Source organism: Pavona decussata, unplaced genomic scaffold (genome assembly GCF_977016875.1).
Source record: "Pavona decussata unplaced genomic scaffold, jaPavDecu1.1 SCAFFOLD_87, whole genome shotgun sequence".
Taxonomy (NCBI): Eukaryota; Metazoa; Cnidaria; class Anthozoa; order Scleractinia; family Agariciidae; genus Pavona; species Pavona decussata.
In genome coordinates, this window is record NW_028145504.1 from 2,153,531 (window position 1) to 2,172,500 (window position 18,970).

At 40.2% G+C, this 18,970-nt stretch overlaps 1 protein-coding gene, 1 long non-coding RNA gene and 1 pseudogene across 3 annotated transcripts in view; 1 reads left to right on the plus strand and 2 right to left on the minus strand.

The window, feature by feature from the left end:
• The window catches only part of LOC146474725 (uncharacterized), a 95,514-nt gene extending 86,741 nt beyond the window's left edge, over positions 1-8,773 (plus strand). Inside the window, exons 4-7 of the long non-coding RNA XR_014866055.1 lie at positions 6,294-6,388; positions 6,458-6,575; positions 6,796-6,843; positions 8,065-8,773. This is a non-coding gene — a long non-coding RNA (uncharacterized LOC146474725). The remainder of the gene's footprint in view (positions 1-6,293; positions 6,389-6,457; positions 6,576-6,795; positions 6,844-8,064) is intronic.
• Positions 8,774-12,547: 3,774 nt separating this feature from the next.
• On the minus strand, positions 12,548-15,027 carry LOC146474731 (uncharacterized; annotated as a pseudogene). The gene is made up of 2 exons (XR_014866050.1): positions 13,369-15,027; positions 12,548-13,273 (listed from the first exon to the last, which is right to left on the minus strand). The product of XR_014866050.1 is annotated as an uncharacterized LOC146474731 (transcript).
• Positions 15,028-16,675: 1,648 nt separating this feature from the next.
• On the minus strand, positions 16,676-18,661 carry LOC146474732 (Krueppel-like factor 4). The gene is made up of 5 exons (XM_085116499.1): positions 18,610-18,661; positions 18,382-18,450; positions 18,102-18,158; positions 17,815-17,859; positions 16,676-17,190 (listed from the first exon to the last, which is right to left on the minus strand). Exons 1-5 carry the CDS (start codon positions 18,631-18,633, stop codon positions 17,062-17,064), a joined length of 324 nt encoding a protein of 107 aa, XP_084972625.1. The 5' UTR covers positions 18,634-18,661; the 3' UTR covers positions 16,676-17,061.
• Between the last annotated feature and the right edge of the window lie 309 nt (positions 18,662-18,970).

An 18,970-nucleotide genomic window follows, 5' to 3' on the forward strand; every position in this document is an offset into this window, starting at 1 on the left:
GATTTGACTATTCAGTAAAAAAAAGTTATTGAATTTGGAAGGGAGTGTAGAGTTCTTGAATGAAAACATAAAAAAACCTAATTGAAACGAATGGATATCATGAAATTTTAAGAGTTTAAGTTCCTTAAAGATAGGGCCAGTATGGGCAATGTATGTGGAATTGCTTACTATTCTTAACGCACGTTTCTGTAAGGTTACAATTCTTTGAAGGTTTGACTTATAGGTACCAGCCCAAGCTAAATTGCAATAATATAAATATGGAAGGATCATAGAATTGTATAAAGTACGAAGGGAGTGAGTAGAGAGAAAAAACCTAGATTTATGAATAATACCTATAGATTTGGATAATTTATTTGCTGTTAAGGATATATGAGATTTCCAGGTCAAATTGTCATCTAGTAAAACACCCAAGAACATGGTCTCAGAAACACGAAGGATAGGCTGCTCATTTATGAAAACTTGAAATTCAAAGGATTGCTTCTTTTGCCAGGGCTTGAATACCATAAAATTAGTCTTGGCTAAATTCAAGGAGAGCCGGTTTGCTGCAAACCAGGTTGACAATTTGTTTAATTCTCTATTTAATGTGTTAGTTAGGTAAACAGGATCATTATGGGAGATAAATAGGTTTGTATCATCAGCAAACAAGATTGCATCAAGCAGGGAAGCATTGTTCAAATCATTAACATACAGGATAAAAAATAAGGGACCAAGAATAGAACCTTGAGGCACCCCACAGGAAATCCCCTGTGGGGCAGATCTAACGTTATTAAATTCGACAAATTGTGTCCTCACAGAAAAATAACTTTTGACCCATTCTAGTGCCAGACCACGGATCCCATAATGATTGAGTTTGTCAAAAAGAATGTCGTGATTTACCGTGTCGAACGCTTTCGAAAGATCTAGGAATACTCCAATGGCGTGTTCTTTTCTATCAAATGCAGAAGAAATTTTGTCACACAAATCGACAAGCGCAAGGCTAGGAGAGCGATTTTTTCGAAAGCCATATTGATTATCACATAAGACATCGAAGTCATTGAGATAATTTATAATACGGTTGTAAATTATTCGTTCCAAAAACTTTGAAAAGCACGGTAGAACAGAAATAGGTCTGTAGTTGCTGAAGAGAGCTTTGTCACCTGATTTAAAAATAGGTACGACACGGGCAATTTTCAATTCATCCGGGACGATACCATGAGTAATGGAGAGATTTACAATGTGTGTTAATGGAGAGGAAACACTACATATAGATCGCTTTATGATAGACATAGGAATGTTGTCATACCCAGCCGATTTTCCCGCCGGAAACTTCGATGCGATATCTATAATCTCCTCCTGAGTTGCTAAATTTAGGAACACTGACTGAGGGAAATGACCAGGAAGAAAATTCTTATATGAGGTCGTAGATTGAATTCGTTTAGCGAGGTTTGGTCCAATATTACTGAAGTAATTACAAAATCGATTAGCAATCTCCATTGGGTCAGAAATATCTTGGTCATCAACCTTAAACACAGAGTTGGGTTTAGGTCTCAATTTCTTGCTGTTTAGGACCTCATTAAGCAGACGCCAAGTGGCTCTAATATTGGATTTTGACTCGCTTAGCTTCTTATCATAATATAAACGTTTCGCGATTCGTAGGGAGTGATTCAGTTTGTTCTTATATTTTTTATATTTCGCTTCGTTCCAGAGAGAGGGGTTTGAAAGATACTGCTTGTATAGTTTGTTTTTCTGCTTGACAGATTTAAGTAAGCTCTGGGATATCCACGGTTTCCTAAGGTGAAGGCGACGCTTCAGTTTCTTCAAAGGAAAATGTGTTTCGTAAGCTTTAGTGTATCGCTCAAGAAATTTGCTGTAGCGGATTTTTGGATCATTATACCCGTCTATATTGAACCAATCAATAGAATCTAATTCCTCTAAGAAGTTGCAAATATTTGGCTCGCTTTTGTCACGAACAAATATGTTCTCTTGGTGTTCGCGGGTACGCTTATGATCGAAGGAAATGGAAAAGATAGGCAGATGGTCCGAAATATCCGTTATTAATAGTCCAGACTTCAAATAACTGTGCTCGACATGGTTAGAAAAAATGTTGTCAATCAGAGTTGCAGTGTGAGAAGTGATTCGGGAAGGTAACGTGATTAACGGAAAAAACAGGTGAGAATACAGGCCATCTAGGAATTCCCCGGTGGCGTTGTGGTTTTGATTTTTTAACAGATTCAAATTAAAATCTCCCATTATATAGCATATCTTGTTGTCCCGAGATATTTTCCCTAATATTTCGTTCATTCTGGTCACGAAATCATTTACATTTTCATTTGGAGGGCGATAAATTATACCAACAATGATATTTTTCTCATGGGGTCGAATGATCTCAATGAACAATGCTTCCATCACCTCAGCTTCATCAGCATAAAGATCGGTGCGAATTCTAAAATCAAAATTGTCTGATACATACAAACCGACACCTCCACCCGATCTAACAGGGCGATTTTTGTAAACAAAGTTATAACCATCAATTTCGACTCCAACTGGTGAATCCATTAACCAAGTTTCAGTTATCCCAACAACGGAGAATTTTATATCTAGAGAGGTTAGAAAGGTCGATAGTTCATCAACCTTATTTTGAAGGCTTCGAATATTTAAATGGAACAGTGAAAGATGGTTTGATTGTTCACAACTAGTCATGATTTCTTTTTGAAGAGTATCGTTAAATTTATCTTCTACATAATAAGAACACCCGCCGTCAATATTAAAATGTATGTCAGGGTCTAGATCATCCGACCGAATTAAGAACCGCTCAAAATCGGAACTCAAAGGATTGATAAATAGGTTAGATAGTCTCTCGGGATCGAAATGAACAGGTCCATTTCTGAATTCATAAATCACCGCAGCAAATTCACTGTCATCTAAGTGACTAAACGGTAAAGTAGTAAGCGACATTGTCGTTATTTAGTAAATAAACTTAGCTGGGCTCTGCATTACGTCTTTCCTTTATAACAAGTCTGTCCAACACGAAGTATGCCATCTTCCCGGCTCTCTTTGCCGCATTCAGCTCATCAAGCTGCCCTTTCCGCTTTTCAATGGTCTCATTTGCGAGATCTTCATTCACAAATATACCAGATGGTTTTATCCTTCGGGCGGCTCTAAGAATATCATCCTTCTGTCTCCAGTCGCGCAGACGACACACAATGGTTCTTGGTCGTCTGTTGATACCATCAGCAGCACCCGATCTTGGTCTTGCTCCGGTGCGATGCGCTCGCTCGATCATCGGCTCAAAGCTCAGGTTTAGTTTCTCCTGTAGAACTTCCTTCACCTTTGTTTCAGTATTCAACCAGGTCTCGTTGTGTTGTTCGGGAATTCCATCGATGCGGACATTGTTTCTACGGCTTTGGTTCTCAAGGTATACCAACTTTACTTCGTGTTTCTGTAAACCTCTTTGGATGTCATCAAGTTCTTCTTCCATGTCGTCTATGGTGTCTGCAGCTTCCTTCAAATCGTCAATATCTTGTTGTGAATATTCTAGGCTCGCTTTTAGTTCCGCGACAGATTTGACAACCTTGTCGATTCTAGTATTTACAGAAGACAAAACCGACTCAAACATGTTTTTAAACATCCGTTCCTGCATCTGGAGCATCTCTCTCAGAGTCGCTAGAGAAACGAACTCGGTGCTCGAAGCGTTTGTGTCTTTTCCAGTGTTAGCATCTTTTCCAGTAGGATTCATAGAGGTTTTAGCATTCCGCGTCAGCATGTTAAATGGATCACTTGACAGTAAGACAATATACAGTAAAGACAAAAACTTACAACAAGTCATGAGTAGACGGAGAAAGGTAATAGATAACGCAGGTCAAGACGCCGTGGCCGGCGGCCATATTGCATAAATAAGGATCAGACTTGGGAGCAGACATTGCTTGTGGAAATGTTCACAGAGTAGAATTCCATCGCACCCTCTTAGTTTGTGGGCAATGACGATGGCACTTTCATGAGTTCCATCCAACAACCATGTACAGAATTGGTTGATGAAGTCATCCCCTTTAAAACCATCTCTAACCCTGTTTGATCTTGCACGATGAGCAAATTGGCCATATGCTGTCCATCGTCCTGGCATGATTCAATGTCAAAAAACAAATATTCTTGACCATCCTCATCTTGTCCATCTTCTTCTTCAATTTCTTCTTCAACTTCCTGGCTAATTATCTCCTCAGAAATCCGCCTTCTTTTTCTTTGGTCTCTTTCTTTTTTTTTTCCATTTTGACTGTGCTTCAAGTGTTTCGCTCGAGTCTTCCTCTTGATTGACGATAGGCTTCATGTAGCAGCGATGAGTATCGGGGTCCACAAACTCCTCACAGTTCCAACACATTTTTTCCCCACACATGTGAGCTTTTGGACTTCTTTTCTTGTGCGACATGACTTTGTTGCATTTTCGACATCTATAGAATTTATTACAAACGGATTGTCCTTTTTTGTTTGGACGACAGTGGTTATTAAGCATTCGTCTCCGGCGAACATTCTGTGACACTCCCCACACTCTCGCCACACTACTTTCTGGATATACCCTTGACAAGCTTTGGTGAAGCAGTGCTTGCATACTTTAGTGCAACAATGTTCTTCTTTCTTATCGTATTCTTTCTTACATTCTAAGCACCAATAACCTCTACCTAAGAAAGCGGAGACGGATGTGATGACGTCATAATGATTTTGTTAAAGATATAAATAAATTTGTTTTTCTCTTTTGGGCCCTTCATAGATAATAGCATTAAAGTGTTCAGCGGAGAGGACGACGATCTGGTGTTCTGTAATTACTTGTTGGAACTTGGCTACCTCGGGGAGTCCTCAGAGACCCTCTGGAACTCCAGCCTTCCTATGCAGCTGTTGTGCCAGAAGTCGTTTTTGTTTGCATCCATGTCGAATAGAACCATATGCAGGGTCTTTTTCTTGCATAGCCATTATTTTCTTTTCTTCTATAAATTGAGTTTGCACCCAATGTTTGTGAAACGGAACCATCTGATGTTGCTCAACAGATGGGAAAAGATACATGCATTTTTCGCGCCACAACTTCACGATTTCATCGACAGTACCAACCATGTAAACCAGATGATTCCATGTCTCTTCTTTGTATACGCTCCAAAAGGCTTCAAAAATGTCCTGTCACATTGGGAGTAGACATCTCTTTCACTGTAAGTGATGTTCGTGTAGCGCTATCTTTTGAGCGGCGTTTATCAACTGAAATTCAGAATTGCGTGAAACAATTTCGCTTTCCTCAACCAAAGGTGTATTTTGTATTCGATGAATGCATCCATCCGTCTTTCTACTTTTGCTGAAAACAGCATTTGAGACGTCAGCGTTGAACACTACTTTTCGCTTCATTTTGTTGGGTTGGAATGAAAAAACTCGTACTGGATATGTACTTTTATAGCCAATTTTCCAACCAAAAAGGACGCTGTCAGACGAGTTATGATTTGAAGGCAAAACACTTATAAACCTGTAAGATTTCCAATAATTTGAAGTCAACAGGTACAGACAATAACACTCTCAAATATAATTTTAGTTTCCGAAAGCAATTCAAACTGTTACGCGTACTTGTCACCTCAATTTTATTTATACTTACTAGCAGAGAAAATGAGATTAACTCATGTAACTACTCACTTGACGAAAAGCGCGCACGATTAAATGGGCGCAAAACCTTTGCCCTGAATTTGAAGTCAACAGGTACAGAAAATAACGCTCTCAAATATAATTTTAGTTTCGGAAAGCAATTCAAACAGTTACAGGTATTTATGTCACCTCAATTTTATTTATACTAACTAGCGGAGAAAATGAGATTAACTCATGTAACTACTCACTTGACGAAAAGTGCGCGCAATTAAATGGGCGCCAAAACCTTTGCCCTGAATTTGAAGTCAACAGGAACAGACGATAATGCTCTCAAATATAATTTTAGTTTCCAAAAGCAATTAAAATTTGCTGTTACGCTTATTTATGTCAATCCTTTGGCTGAAAAAGAAACGTTCTCTTGGGCGGGAAGTCATTACTTCGTTCAAAACAAATCTTCACTTTGCTGTCTTTTTTTTCTTTTTCCTTCCAAGCATGACAAAACTTTATTTCTGTGCTCAACGTTTTTTTTTTTTGTTTTTCGCTTAAAAGAGAAGTATGAAAAATGGACGCGTTCAAACATAATTTACCCATTGATAACAATTGAAAACATATTCTCTAAGGACATGTTTTGGAATCAATACACCTTATTCAACAACCGAATGAAGTATTGCTAACTGTTTTTCTTTCCTCCTTATACTTTATTACAGGTACTTAACGTATGTTTCATTTGCCTTGAGGAAACATTGAAGGCAAGGAAAATGCCATGCTGCAGCCAGTTTCTCCACTTCAAGTGTATCAAAAGGTAAAAAAAATGTGATTTGCTCCTGTATGATGTTTCAAACTTCTAAACGAAATATTTATTTCATTTCAGATGGATGAGAGAAAGAAGCCGGGCAAGCCAGAACTGCCCGATGTGCTGGGCGCAATTTCGTCAGCCGTCAGAAGAGCATATGGTGGCTGACAATGAAATCACGAGGAACTGGCAAAGAGTAAGAATAATATTTTCATTTCAAAAGATAGTTCTCATTTTAGTTTACAACACATTCACAGGTAAATGTAAACAATGGAGAATGCATTTTTTTTTTAAAAATTTTTATTAGTAACACTGATGAGCTATTACATGTAATCGATGCATAAAATGTTTTCTGCATAATCGTTTATGCTAGTCATCTCTCATACATTGTTTTCTCTGTTCTCTCTCTCGTATAGTTCTGCCCCGAGAGACATTCCACAACTGATTTCGATCCAGGTTCGCAGGTATTATTTTTCTTAAAGACCTTTCTTGCCAGTCTCTGCCTATGTATCTAGTTTTCGTCTTTCATTCTATTCTTCTAATTAAAAAACAAAAATGGTGTTTTTGAATAGGGTTTAATTTTTGTCTTGTTGTTGTTCTTGTTGTATATAAAAATCAAAATGTAAATAGTTTCATTGCATTCGCTTTTTTTTTCTTTTATCTCACACATATCTTTGTAAATAATAAATGAATTTTCGTACACTTGATGTCTTCTTTACTGTTAAAGGTGAAAGTTTCTTTCCTGCTCCAATGCCATGGTATAAAAGGTTCATTGCTCCAGTCAGTTACAAAGTTTTGTCGAATGATGATCTTAAGCCAGTATTCGGATTGTACTTGTGACTTTAAAATGTTCTTTAGATGACTCCAAAATTTCTTCTTGTTCATAAAGTAAAATGTGGGTACCAGCAATTCACCAATCACTACTTACATACATACTTTATTGTTACCTCCCCAATGGGGCTTTTCAGGAACAATTATTTATTTCTCAATTATTCTCATTCTCATTCTCAAATTCTCATTCTTGTCATTAGTAATTTCTACTTTGCGACGCTCTGTTGTATGGATACACAATTCATCCCAAAGTTCATTTAGTAAAGTTAGCACTTTGTCTTCTATCTGTAAGCATTGAAACCCGGACATTAAAGCCTCCATATCCAGAGCAAAGATCTGCTGCTCAATCATGTGATTCATCTCTGTTCATATGAACAGGTTTTTTTCCGTTACTTTTAATTATCTCCTTAAAACTAGTTTCACCGGTTTTCTCACAAGATCTGGCTTTGATTTTTAATCCGCTCATCCAACAGACGTTAAAATTCAAACCGTTTGCTTAAAACTACAATCATCGAAAAAATTCTTGGGAAGGTTCCAAAGTTCTGCCTCGATTACACTTTCCTCCCCTCCCCTGTTTCAATGTTGAGCCAAAACAAAAACAAGTCAACTGTCCATGGCTATGTTTTACAAAGACACCCCTGGAAAGATGGATGCCGTGAACCCTGTGGCTGAAGATGAAGATGCAAACATGGGTTTAAAAGCTCGTTATGAATTCACGAAACAAAGTAACACTGTGGATATGTTGGCCCCCATTCACAGTGATGTTTTCTTCCAAGACTGCTTAATACTGAAGGGAGTCAATCTGAGAATCAAGCTTAACAGAGCTAAGAATTCTTTCTGCTTGCTCTCATCAGCTGCAGCTCCCGATTTCAAGGTAGTGATTACAGAAGCCATCCTGTACGTTCGCAAAGTTAAAGTAGCCTCTTCCATTATTCTGGGACATGCGGCTGCGCTAAAGCAAACAAGTGCCAAGTATCCAATCCGTCGAGTTGACTGCAAAGTTCTCTCCATCCCAGGAGGATTCAGCACCTTTACCCCAGATAACCTTTTCTTGGGGCACATACCCAAGCGCTTAGTACTGGTGTTGGTGGATACAGAAGCCTTTAACGGAACTTATGCCTCCAATCCGTTCAACTTTAAGCACCACAACTTGACTCAAGTGGGTGTGTACGTAGACGGAGAACAAATTCCTTGAAAACCCCTGTTTCTGAAATTTGATGAGGCCGGTGGTCAGAATTTCATTGCTAGATATCAAAGCCTGTTTTAAGGCACTGGAAAGCTCTCCCAGGATACAGGCAACCAGATCAATAAAAGTGATTACGGTTCCGGTTACACAGCGTTCTGTTTTGACCTGTCCCCAGACCATTGCTCATGTGATCATTTTGAGCTTATAAAACAAGGCAACCTGCGCGTGGAGCTTCATTTCGCACAGGCACTCGCCAATATGGTTAACCTCATCGTCTACGCTGAGTTTCAAAACGTGATCGAGATTGACGCTAACCAAAGCGTTCTGTACGACTACACAAACTAGAATGGATACCGTTCAACTGATGCTCATTTTGAGAAAGGATAAATATACCCCAGGCGTGTTTCAAGGAGTGTATCCTTCAGATAAACTACCAAAAAGTGTTTCATCCTACCCAGCCCTGTTCATTGCGAAAGTGGATATGAGTGACAAGCCTGGATCGCACTGGGTTGTGTTTTATTTCACCAAAGACCGCGCGGGAGAATTTTGCGACTTTTACGGATTACCGCCAAGCAATTATACTGGAACATTTACTGATTTCTTGAAAAATAATTCTAACCAGTGGATATTTAACTCTGTGACATTACAAAGCATAAACTCAAAAGTGTGTGGACATTTTAGCTTATACTATGCCTTGTTTTGCTGCTGTAATATTACGATGAGCACCATTGTACATAGGTTTGCTAGAAATAAACGTCGAAATGATTTTCTTGTAAAACGCTTTATCGAAAAACATTTCCCTTTTAAGTCTAAAAAAATATACCCGTGTAAACAAACAAAGATCAAAAGCACAGCACAAAGTTCAGTAAAGACACCATGTAATTTCATTTTAATGAATTTTATTGAGTGATCAAAAATAAAGAAGTGATTACAATGAAAAAATGTCTCTCGCCATGGTTTTTATAACTTTAGCTAACGGACAGCTTGGGGGCGTGGACTCGCGACCCTTCGCTTTTGTTTTTTCACAGGTGATGAGGCAGTGGGCAGGGTAGGAAGCCAACGAGAAGGGCTAGCTGGAGTCTCGTCTAGAACCCTGGTTTTAAATTTCCGGATAGCACTTTGCCTCTGGGGATTACGCACCAAGTTTTCAGGGAAGTTCATTCGTGCCAGGCCTCTCGCAAACACTGACCATCCAACAGGCTCAAAACCTTTTCGGTGACGTACTATATCATTCACTAAATCCACCACGTGAGACCCGGGTATCAGTTTGTTTTCATACAGCAATTCTCCCTTATCATTCCAATGCAGGAGATCTCGGTTTTATTTTATTTTATCCAAGAGTTGTCTCGCCCCAGCCTTGTACATCTTAGGTACACTTTTCATGACTTCTTCTGCGACCGCTGTGGGTATAGTTTCTCCCGTAGGTTGTTCATTCTCCTCTGGTTTAGGTGTTTCTGTAGCTTTGGGGGGTGTTAATTTCACTTGAAGTGGTTGACCTTTTCTCTGATCGTAATAAGTCAAGTACCGCTGCAACACTTGGTTGTAAAGCCTAGCTTTTTCGTCATCATTGAGCTCTTTACTGGATAAAATCTGACCCATTTCACTATCTAAGTTTTTTAGAGTTTGTGTCACTGGTGAAGTTAATATCTGCTGGCGTTGTTGCAATCTTTCCAGTGTATTCTCGGGGACGAGAACCATACGCTTTGTGTGATTCATTTTAGGTAAGAATCGAACTTAATACACGAAGCACGGGGGGTAACAAAACACTTAAAAAGTTTCCCCCGTGTTGTACGAACACTTTCTTTTTCTTAGCAAGCAGTGTACTTTTTTCGGCTAGAGCGATCAAAGATTTCTTGTGAGGCCAGGGTCCGAAATTAACTTTTTTAGGCAGGCGCCAAGTGGCGACTGAAATTTTTTTTCAGTCGCCATATGGAAAAATGTGGTCGCCAAAAAGCAGAAAAAAAAAGGGTCAATAAAATTTTTCCTTCGCAGCGAAACTGAAACACAAACCAAAATTTTTGGTTGCTAGATGGAAAATTCTGGTTGCCAATTTTTCTTTTAAGAATCAGAACGAAGAGAACACGTTTGCGGTTGGGGCCCCAATGGCGATTTATACACCTACCACTGAAAAACCACGACGAATGAATCGAATGCCGGCTATATATGCAGTTTCATAAGACTGCTAAATGTTTTAAGTCAACTTTATACCTTCTCTTGTCTCTACCATTTTGGAGAAGAAATGTACCCGATTGAAAAACTGCCGGTTGGCTCTTTGCTCTATGTTCAAAACCGTAAACGATCTTTCCTTTCGCGTTCTGTCAAGACAATCGACGGATTGCCATGTTGTTTGCACCAGGCCACAACCGTGCAGCATTTCTCGTTCAAAAAGCATGGCGGCGAAGCTTCGCACTGCTCGAGCTGTGAAGCGTTGTGATAGATTTATAATAACAGGAAAATCGGTTTTATACTTCAAAAGCAGTGGAAAGGTAAAAAGTAAGTGACCAATTGGCGGGCGGCTTTGAATTTTATTTCAGTTATCGATTTGGCTGAAAATCAAAAGTTACTGTTTGTATAATGATCGTGGCATGAAATAGTTAATCGCCCGCTGGCGACTAGTTGTGAAATTCTGGTTGCCACTGCAAAATTTTTAGTCGCATTGGCGACTAGGAAAGCGCAATTTCGGACCCTGGAGGCAAAAGCTTTTTCTTAGCTGGCTTACTGACAGGCACTGTTCCTTTAAGCACGTTTAAAACACACTCACAAATGGTTCTTACTAAAGCGTCGTCGGCTACTTTCAAATTGGCTTTACGTTGAGCTGGAGTACACCTGACAAGGAGCTTCAGAAAATCGTGGTTCTTTCTCAGACGCTGGGCCATGCTCAACTGAAGAAATTTGATGTGGTTCACGCTTTTTTATAGTTTTCTGACGTAGGGGTACTGAGTCTCCCCGTGGAAAATATTCGAACGCAACCGGAAGTCTGTAGGCGTTTTTGGTTTAAGATCGCATAACAAGTACCCATAAGGCCTTATGGTCGCATCCTCAAAAGCCTCTTGCATATATTTTGTATGACCGGGGAACATCTGTTTTGCTAAATGATTGATCTGACTACTGTCACGCGGGCTTTTGAACACCACTAGATAATGACAGTTCAAACTCATATCTCTTTATTCTTTTCCGCGGTGAAAAATGTTTTGGAGAATAAAAATAACGCTGAGATTGCGATGGTGACATCTTTGGTGAATAGATTTGTAATCCGCTGATTGTTACTTAGTTCTTGCATCAAATCATCAATAACGACAAGGTTTCGAAGCGATGGATTTATCATGGATTCTAAATCGCCAGGCACTCCTTTGACAAAGGTAATGTTTGGAATAGTTTTGAGCATTTCATCGTACGCTGGTTGATACATTCCATAACACCATATAATATTTTCAGGTGCGCCATTAATCATTTCTTCTCCAGATTCAAGTAAACGTTTAACAAACTGACTTTTACCACAACACGTTGGGCCGGCCAGTAGTGCCGGGAAGGGATGTATCCACCTCGGATCCATAGTCACAACTGACGGTTTAAACTGCGAACACTTTGATTTATAGAAAAATTGTTTTAAGCTCAGCCTCTTTCTCATACAGGCGAATCATGTTGGTATTTCGTAATTTAGCAAATTGGAGCCAATATTTCCGTTTCAGTTCAGTTAAGTCGTGCACACGAGCTAAATGATCCGCCAATCGAACTAAAAATTTGGACCCGCAACTGGGGAATCGGGCAATGCTTGCATTTTCTCTTCATGTTGACAGTATGAAAGTTTGCTTTCAACTGAATAAAACTGTTTGAAACACGAAATTTATTGTTAATTTAACACAAAACGACCGCCATAAACGCCAAAGACGCCAAAATCGCCACTTTTGAGGTGTGTGTTTCCCTGGAATGGCGCGTGGGAGGCTCCCGCGCGGAGGTCGCGCGCACGTGACTAGACAGACAACAAGCCATGATTACAATTCTGCCAACTTTGTTTATTTACAAAACTATTTTCCTATGTACAAAACAACTCTATGAAAAATACTTTTTACAACAAGAATCAAAATATTTACAACTATTTACAAAAAGCGAAAATTATTTACAAGCAAGAAAAATCTATGTATAAATGAAACTTAAATATCGAGTGGAGTTGTACTGACTCCATCAGCCAAAACTTTACGTTTAGGATAAAAATATGAGAACGCATCTCTAACTTGAGTATATGTAAACATCGTGTTGTTGACTACTCGGAACCTCGATTCACCCCAGCACTATTCTGTTTGGTCAACAGTACATTGAGATACTTGTCTTTGTTAATTTCGTTTCTTTTCTTATTGACACCTTTACAACTGAACTTATCTTCCGCCCCAAAACCCAATAATGCCTTGTCCCTCCCATTCCACTTTAAACAACCCGGGGGTTCTCTTGTCATACGCTTTATGCTCTGGAGTGTCGGTACGCGGAAACCAGTTACACTTATCTAGTGCAAATTCCTCTCTTAACTCTGGTTTGACCAGACTTTCCACGCTTTCCCCAGAAATTGCGATATATGCACTATCCGTATCCATTTCGCACATTTGAAAATCTGAGCGGTCCAGGTACTTGTCTAAAAAATCATAATAAAATTCTAACATGCGAAGTTTTGCGTATTGATACACAAAAAAACCGACTTGAATAGGTAAATTTAAATTAATAGTGTTCTTGCAGGACTGAACCTCATACGTATCTTCGGTTATATTGTCCAATTTCCTGAAGAGAGGGCTGTTCACTTTTCTGCTAGCTTCCGCGTCACTGCAAAATTCCACGTTCATATGCTTCATTTGGTTCGTTATGCATTTGCCGTAAGCGCTATTTCCACACTAGAAATAATAATATTGAATGAAATCAGTTGTCTATCCATGAAATATGTATATTGTTCCCACCCCTTATTTTCCATAACAGAACAACAACTTACCAGTTTCATTGTATCCGCGATGATGGCTTTGTTAGGGTCTGCGTCTCCTGCTCGTCTCGCATCAGATACTGCGTCACCAAACGGTTTGAAGCAAGGTTCAGGAGTATATTCAATGACTTGGTAGACTTTTGTGACCTCCAGGCCATGCTCAAGTTACCATTTGAGGAGGGGCGTGGCAAGCAGAATTTTTTCCCCTTTCATGTTTCCGATGAGACTGCGTCGGGGTTGTGGCATAATCTTGTTCTCCTCAGCGTAACTTTTCATGAACTCCCCAATATCGTCACGGCTGATGTTGGTGTTTTTAAAGATCGGGCACATCTCGCTGAACTTGTCCTTGAGGTGATCTGGCACGCGAATATCCACTTCCACACAACCAAACAAACGCTCATTTTGCACCTCGCTTAAAATTCGCTTGGGGCTCATCGTTTTCACTTGATCCAACTTTCTTTTTACTTCAGTAGGGATGAATAGCTGCAGTTCACGATTTGTTTTCTTCATCTCCCGCCATTCACACTCCCACATCTCTACCACGTTGTATCCTTTACTCTTGATATACTCAGTGTTGGCTCTTGTTTCTTCCAGCAGCTCACACATGGGCTTCTTGCGCTTTTCGTTAAAATCTTTACCATGGTTGAGCGTGCCAATAGCAGCCATGGAATTGATTGACGGTTTGTGTCTGTGCATTGAATCCGTCCACAGGGAGTCTGCGATCGCCGATACGCTTCGCGGTGTTGTTGAGTTGATGGCGGATGTGAATTCTCTCTTGCTGCGCCACCCATTCCAGCCATTCAATCGCCATCTTCATAGAACCTTTTGGTTTAAACTGGTTCTCTGCCACTCTTCTTGTAAAGCTTCCAGTGGGCATGTTCTGCATCACAGCCCACAGGTATAAAGCATTTGCATCATACCCCACGATCTTCTGACACAGCTTAGCAGCCTGGCCTTTCTCTGCTTCCCTGAGTTTTGTTTTGCCGGCTTCGTGGTAGCGATGGAAAATTATACTAGGCCCGCCTGTGTTATTGTCCCGGATAAGGTGGTACACATCGCTGTTGGCTTGGTCGAAGAGACTGAAATAGGTTTGCGGCGACAGGTAAGAGAAGAGATACTTTAACGTGAGACCGGGAACAGAAATGCCATCTTTAAACATGTCGCTCTTTCTTTCTTGCCAGAACTGACTCATTTTCTCTACCGCTTTTAGGAAAGGTTCCACATCGAGATTATTGTACCAAACTAGAAAATCTTTAAAGCTGGTCATCTCGTTTTCTTCCCAGACTTGTTGGCAATAGGCGTACTCTTCGGTTGTTATATTGGCATTCTTAAGTCTTGAGTAGAAAGCGTGGGGAGGTAATGACGTTTCTTCTAGCTTGTCCAGGTTGTCAACCCCCTCGTATGGAAAATAACCTTTCGTTTGAGGACATTCGTATGCCTTTAAGAACTGGTCATAACTGAACCCAGGAGCTAAATAGTGGGAAATGTCGAGAAACTTGAGGTATTCCGTCTTGAGACACATGTGATTGCTGTTTCTCTTGACGGTGAACTTGACTGGTTGAGTCTCGATGAGGTGGGGAAATAAAAATTCTTTCACAGCGTTGAGATCATACTGGCCAGAATGGAAACCAAGTACAGGCAGTTCTTGAAGGTATGCGTTCAGTTTTTCTTCGAGCTTGTTCAACACTTTGTCTGTTCCTCTCCAAACAGTAAATCTTCGAGCTCTGCTTGCTCTTCGCACCGTTGCCTCTGATCTAGTCTTCTGCCCTGGTCCAACTCTACGTTAAATCTTCTATAAAATGATGGATCGTCTTCACTCACTTCTTCATCTAAGAAAGCGCGATCTTCTTCGTTCTCTGACTCAATCTCTTCCTCGTCGCCTTCATCATCACTTGCCATCAAATCGATCCCTCTCCTTTCATCTTCGTTCTCTTTTCCGGTTTCTGTTTCTTGTTCATTTCCTTCTTGCAATTCTACAAGCATTTGTGCCAGTCGGTCTTCGTCCGTTTCTCGCTTTTCGGGATCTCTTGCTGTCTTGAGTGCTTCAAACACGGTTGCGTACTGTTCACGTAGCAGAGAAGAGCTCTTGGTACTGATCTCGGTTAGGTACTGTACAAAATCTTCAAGCATCTGCTTCGGGTCACCGTTAGAGACGAAACAGTTTGGCGCTTGGTATCCAGGCACATTACTACAAACACTCACACTAAGGGGTACATGCAACGTTTGCCAGGTCAATTTTTCGGTGTTCTTTAATTCTTGCGCTTTTTCTTGATCGAAGTAGCACTCAAAGTCATAGGTGGCTCTGTAAGGGAGGTACCGTGCTTCGTCAGGGACGATAATGCTCTCCTCTTCTAATTCTTCAAAGACCGTTTTGGGTACATGGTATGCTCCGCCAGGATATTTCAGCTGCACTTTGCCGTCACAGGTCTTCTCGTGTCTTCTTAACTTATTGGCACCTTTCCAATACTTGCCACATCTTGAACACTGAAACAATTTACTATAGCAGGCGAGATCTTTGATATACGAAAAGTTCAAGTACAGCGTGCTTGGATAATGACGGTAAGAGTGGCGAATGAGTGTAGCGGCGATGTCGGGCTTGTCTTCATTTTCTTCATCTTCTTCGCCATTTTTCTGAGTCAGAGCGAGATTGTACACTTGTATATTCACTTCAAAAAGCTTCTCCAACTCGTCTAGCTGATTAAGCTTGACCCCATGAAACTTCTTCTTGGATAGCCCAGCATCCCTGTACTGTTGGTAATAGTGCTGCGTGTCTCTCTCCACGTTCTTTGTGTGGCAACCGTTATGAAGGGCTAGGCAGCGGAAGAAACAGAGATTGTCTTCGTAGGGTTTCCCGGTGTTCGCATTTGTTTCCAAGGCGTCAATACCACGATTGTTCACGATATGCCCGGGCAGATATTTCCCTCGACCGATGGGGTGATCGCGGATTTTCGTTACAAACCAGGTGACATTCGTGGTGAGATCCACAACCCATTTACTATTCGGTCTTTGCTGTCGAATCCATTCTAGGAAATCTATGTTGGTGATCTCTTGTATGGCACGGTCTAAATCGTCTTGATTTGAGATCTGGAACGGTTGTTCTAGCACGAAATTGTTGTTGGCGGAGGGGTGATGATATTGTAGTGCGCCTGTTTCCGTGTTTCGCAAAATAAACCCAAAAGCAAAGTTCACCTTGAAAACGGTCGTCTGGTCAGCAAAGATTCGGTTTAGCTGTTCGCGAAGGGACGTGAATAGACGAAAATTGTACCAATCTTGCAAGCGGTTACGGCGACTAAAGCGGGTCCTGATTTGGGGCCAGTGTTGGCGGTACATCTGAGCAATATCTGCTTCGCTACTAGGAACCAAGTTCGAAGGTATCAGGGTAGAATCTTCTTGCCAATCTGAGCTGACAGCGGCGTCTTCAGGGCTTGTTGCTGGGGCTTGTTCTGGGGTTTTCTTGCTTTTCTTAGAGGGTGGCGCGTCTGTGGTTTTAGCGGCGGTGCGCTTGTGACTAACGCAGGCAGTGGTGGGTGGTTGCGAAGATTGATGAGTGTTGCAAATATGAGCGTTGTAAGGTGCGAGGTTGTGAAAGGTTTCCCCACAGGTTCCACAAGCGAAGGTGCGCTCGGCAACAGGTTTGTCGTGCGCCTTGAGATGTTTGTTTAAATTCGATCTCGTTTGAAATCGTTTATCACAGTGGGTGCACTCTTACGGTTTCTCGCCGGTGTGGCTTCGCTGGTGGGTCTCCAGGTGGCTTAAGCGAGTGAACGTTTTGCCGCAGGTGTCGCAGCGATGCTCTTTGCGAGGTTTTTTGGACGGAGGGTGACCACCAGCACCCTAAAATAATATTATCTAGTCTTAATTATATAACCCTCTACGATCGATAAATAAGTTCTTATCTTAACGTTACTTGAGTAAATCAGATCATTTCACTAGCAAATAATCCATCTAATTATTTGGAGGTATAAAAAAAATCAAAACAAGTTGAAATGTTTCAAAAATTCGAGAGAAACCAGGGTTTGTTTTGATTTCGTCCGCCATTTTGGATTACCCAGTCTTCGCTCGGTCAGGCATAAAGGAGATTTAATTCATTCATCAAAGACAATGAAACGAGAGTTGAGTGTTGGATCAATCAACGATAAAGAAAGAATTGAGCTTTTGATCGAATAAAAATAACACATGCTTTTACAACAAGACTATGAAAACAGTTAGAAAATTGCGAATGCCTAAAAACAACTTGGTTAATAACATGTCTCTAAAAATTTTAAGTAAAGGGAAATTGAACTTTTGATCAGATCGCTTCTGATAACTTAATTGATTCTCTGACAACAAAACCGAACGAGAATGTAATTCCAATGAACAATGAAACGAGAATTGAGCTTTTAATCAGATCGTTTCTGATAACATATGTTCTCCGAAAAAAAAAAAAAACTAGTAAGTACAATAAATCAAATCACTTACGGTTTGTCGATTCCAATTTGGCAGTTGATTCGCCTCTCCCAAGCACTGTAAAAAAAAAAAGAACAGAACATGAGTCTTTAAACAAAAAGCACCGGGCTTTTAGACCTGATAAAACACTGCTACTCGTGTATTAAACTTAACATAATCCACCAAAGAAAATTTCGCGATCTTGAAAACAAAACCTGTAGATTACATGGGTGCATTATATAAACGGGACAAAAGATAGCTAGCTATTAAACAAAAAGTAAAATGTTTCTCGGACAAATGAAAACTGATATTCAACTTACACTGCCGGGCGGCATATTCTCCATATCCTGGATGTCTTGCAATTCGGCCGTTGTCATCTGTTCAGCAAAAAACAATATTTCAACACGGGTTCAAGTTTTAAAATATAAATCCTATGGGTATTAAGTCTTATTGTGTCTTAACTCATTGAACAAAGAGGCACTTATTTTTCAAGTAAATTTAGCTTAGCTTAGCTTAGCTTAGCTTGTGTAAGGTCGCATAATTAACGTTGTTTCAACTCAAAATCAACTTCAAAGTTTGACTTGGGAAAATTAAACTCACCGAATCACTCATTTCCTCCTCCAAATCAGCTTCTACGACACTCACAGATCGCGCGTCATTGCTTGATGTCTGAATGAAAAGATCAAAACACTTGTTGAACGTTCAAAACTTCAGCCAACGGTTTCTAAATCAATTACAAAGCATGGAGTCGCGTAATTGTTTAGAACACCTAAAGCGTTGAAGTCACTAAACAATAAAACATTCACTCGCAAATTAAACATGACTTACATTTTCTAGTGCCAAGCGTTCCATATTATCAATGTCTTCCAATTCGGCCGTTGTCATCTGTTCAGCAAAAAACGATATTTCAACACGGGTTCAAGTTTTAAAATATAAATCCTGTGGGTATTAAGTCTTATTGTGTCTTAACTCATTGAACAAAGAGGCACTTATTTTTTCAAGTAAATTTAGCTTAGCTTAGCTTAGCTTAGCTTAGCGTAAGTTTGTGTAAGGTCGCATAATTAACGTTGTTTCAACTGAAAATCAACTTCAAAACTTTTAAAGTTTGACTTGGGAAAATTAAACTCACCGAATCACTCAGTTCCTCCTCAAAATCAGCTTCCACGTTTGTTGGCGAAAGGTCATTGTT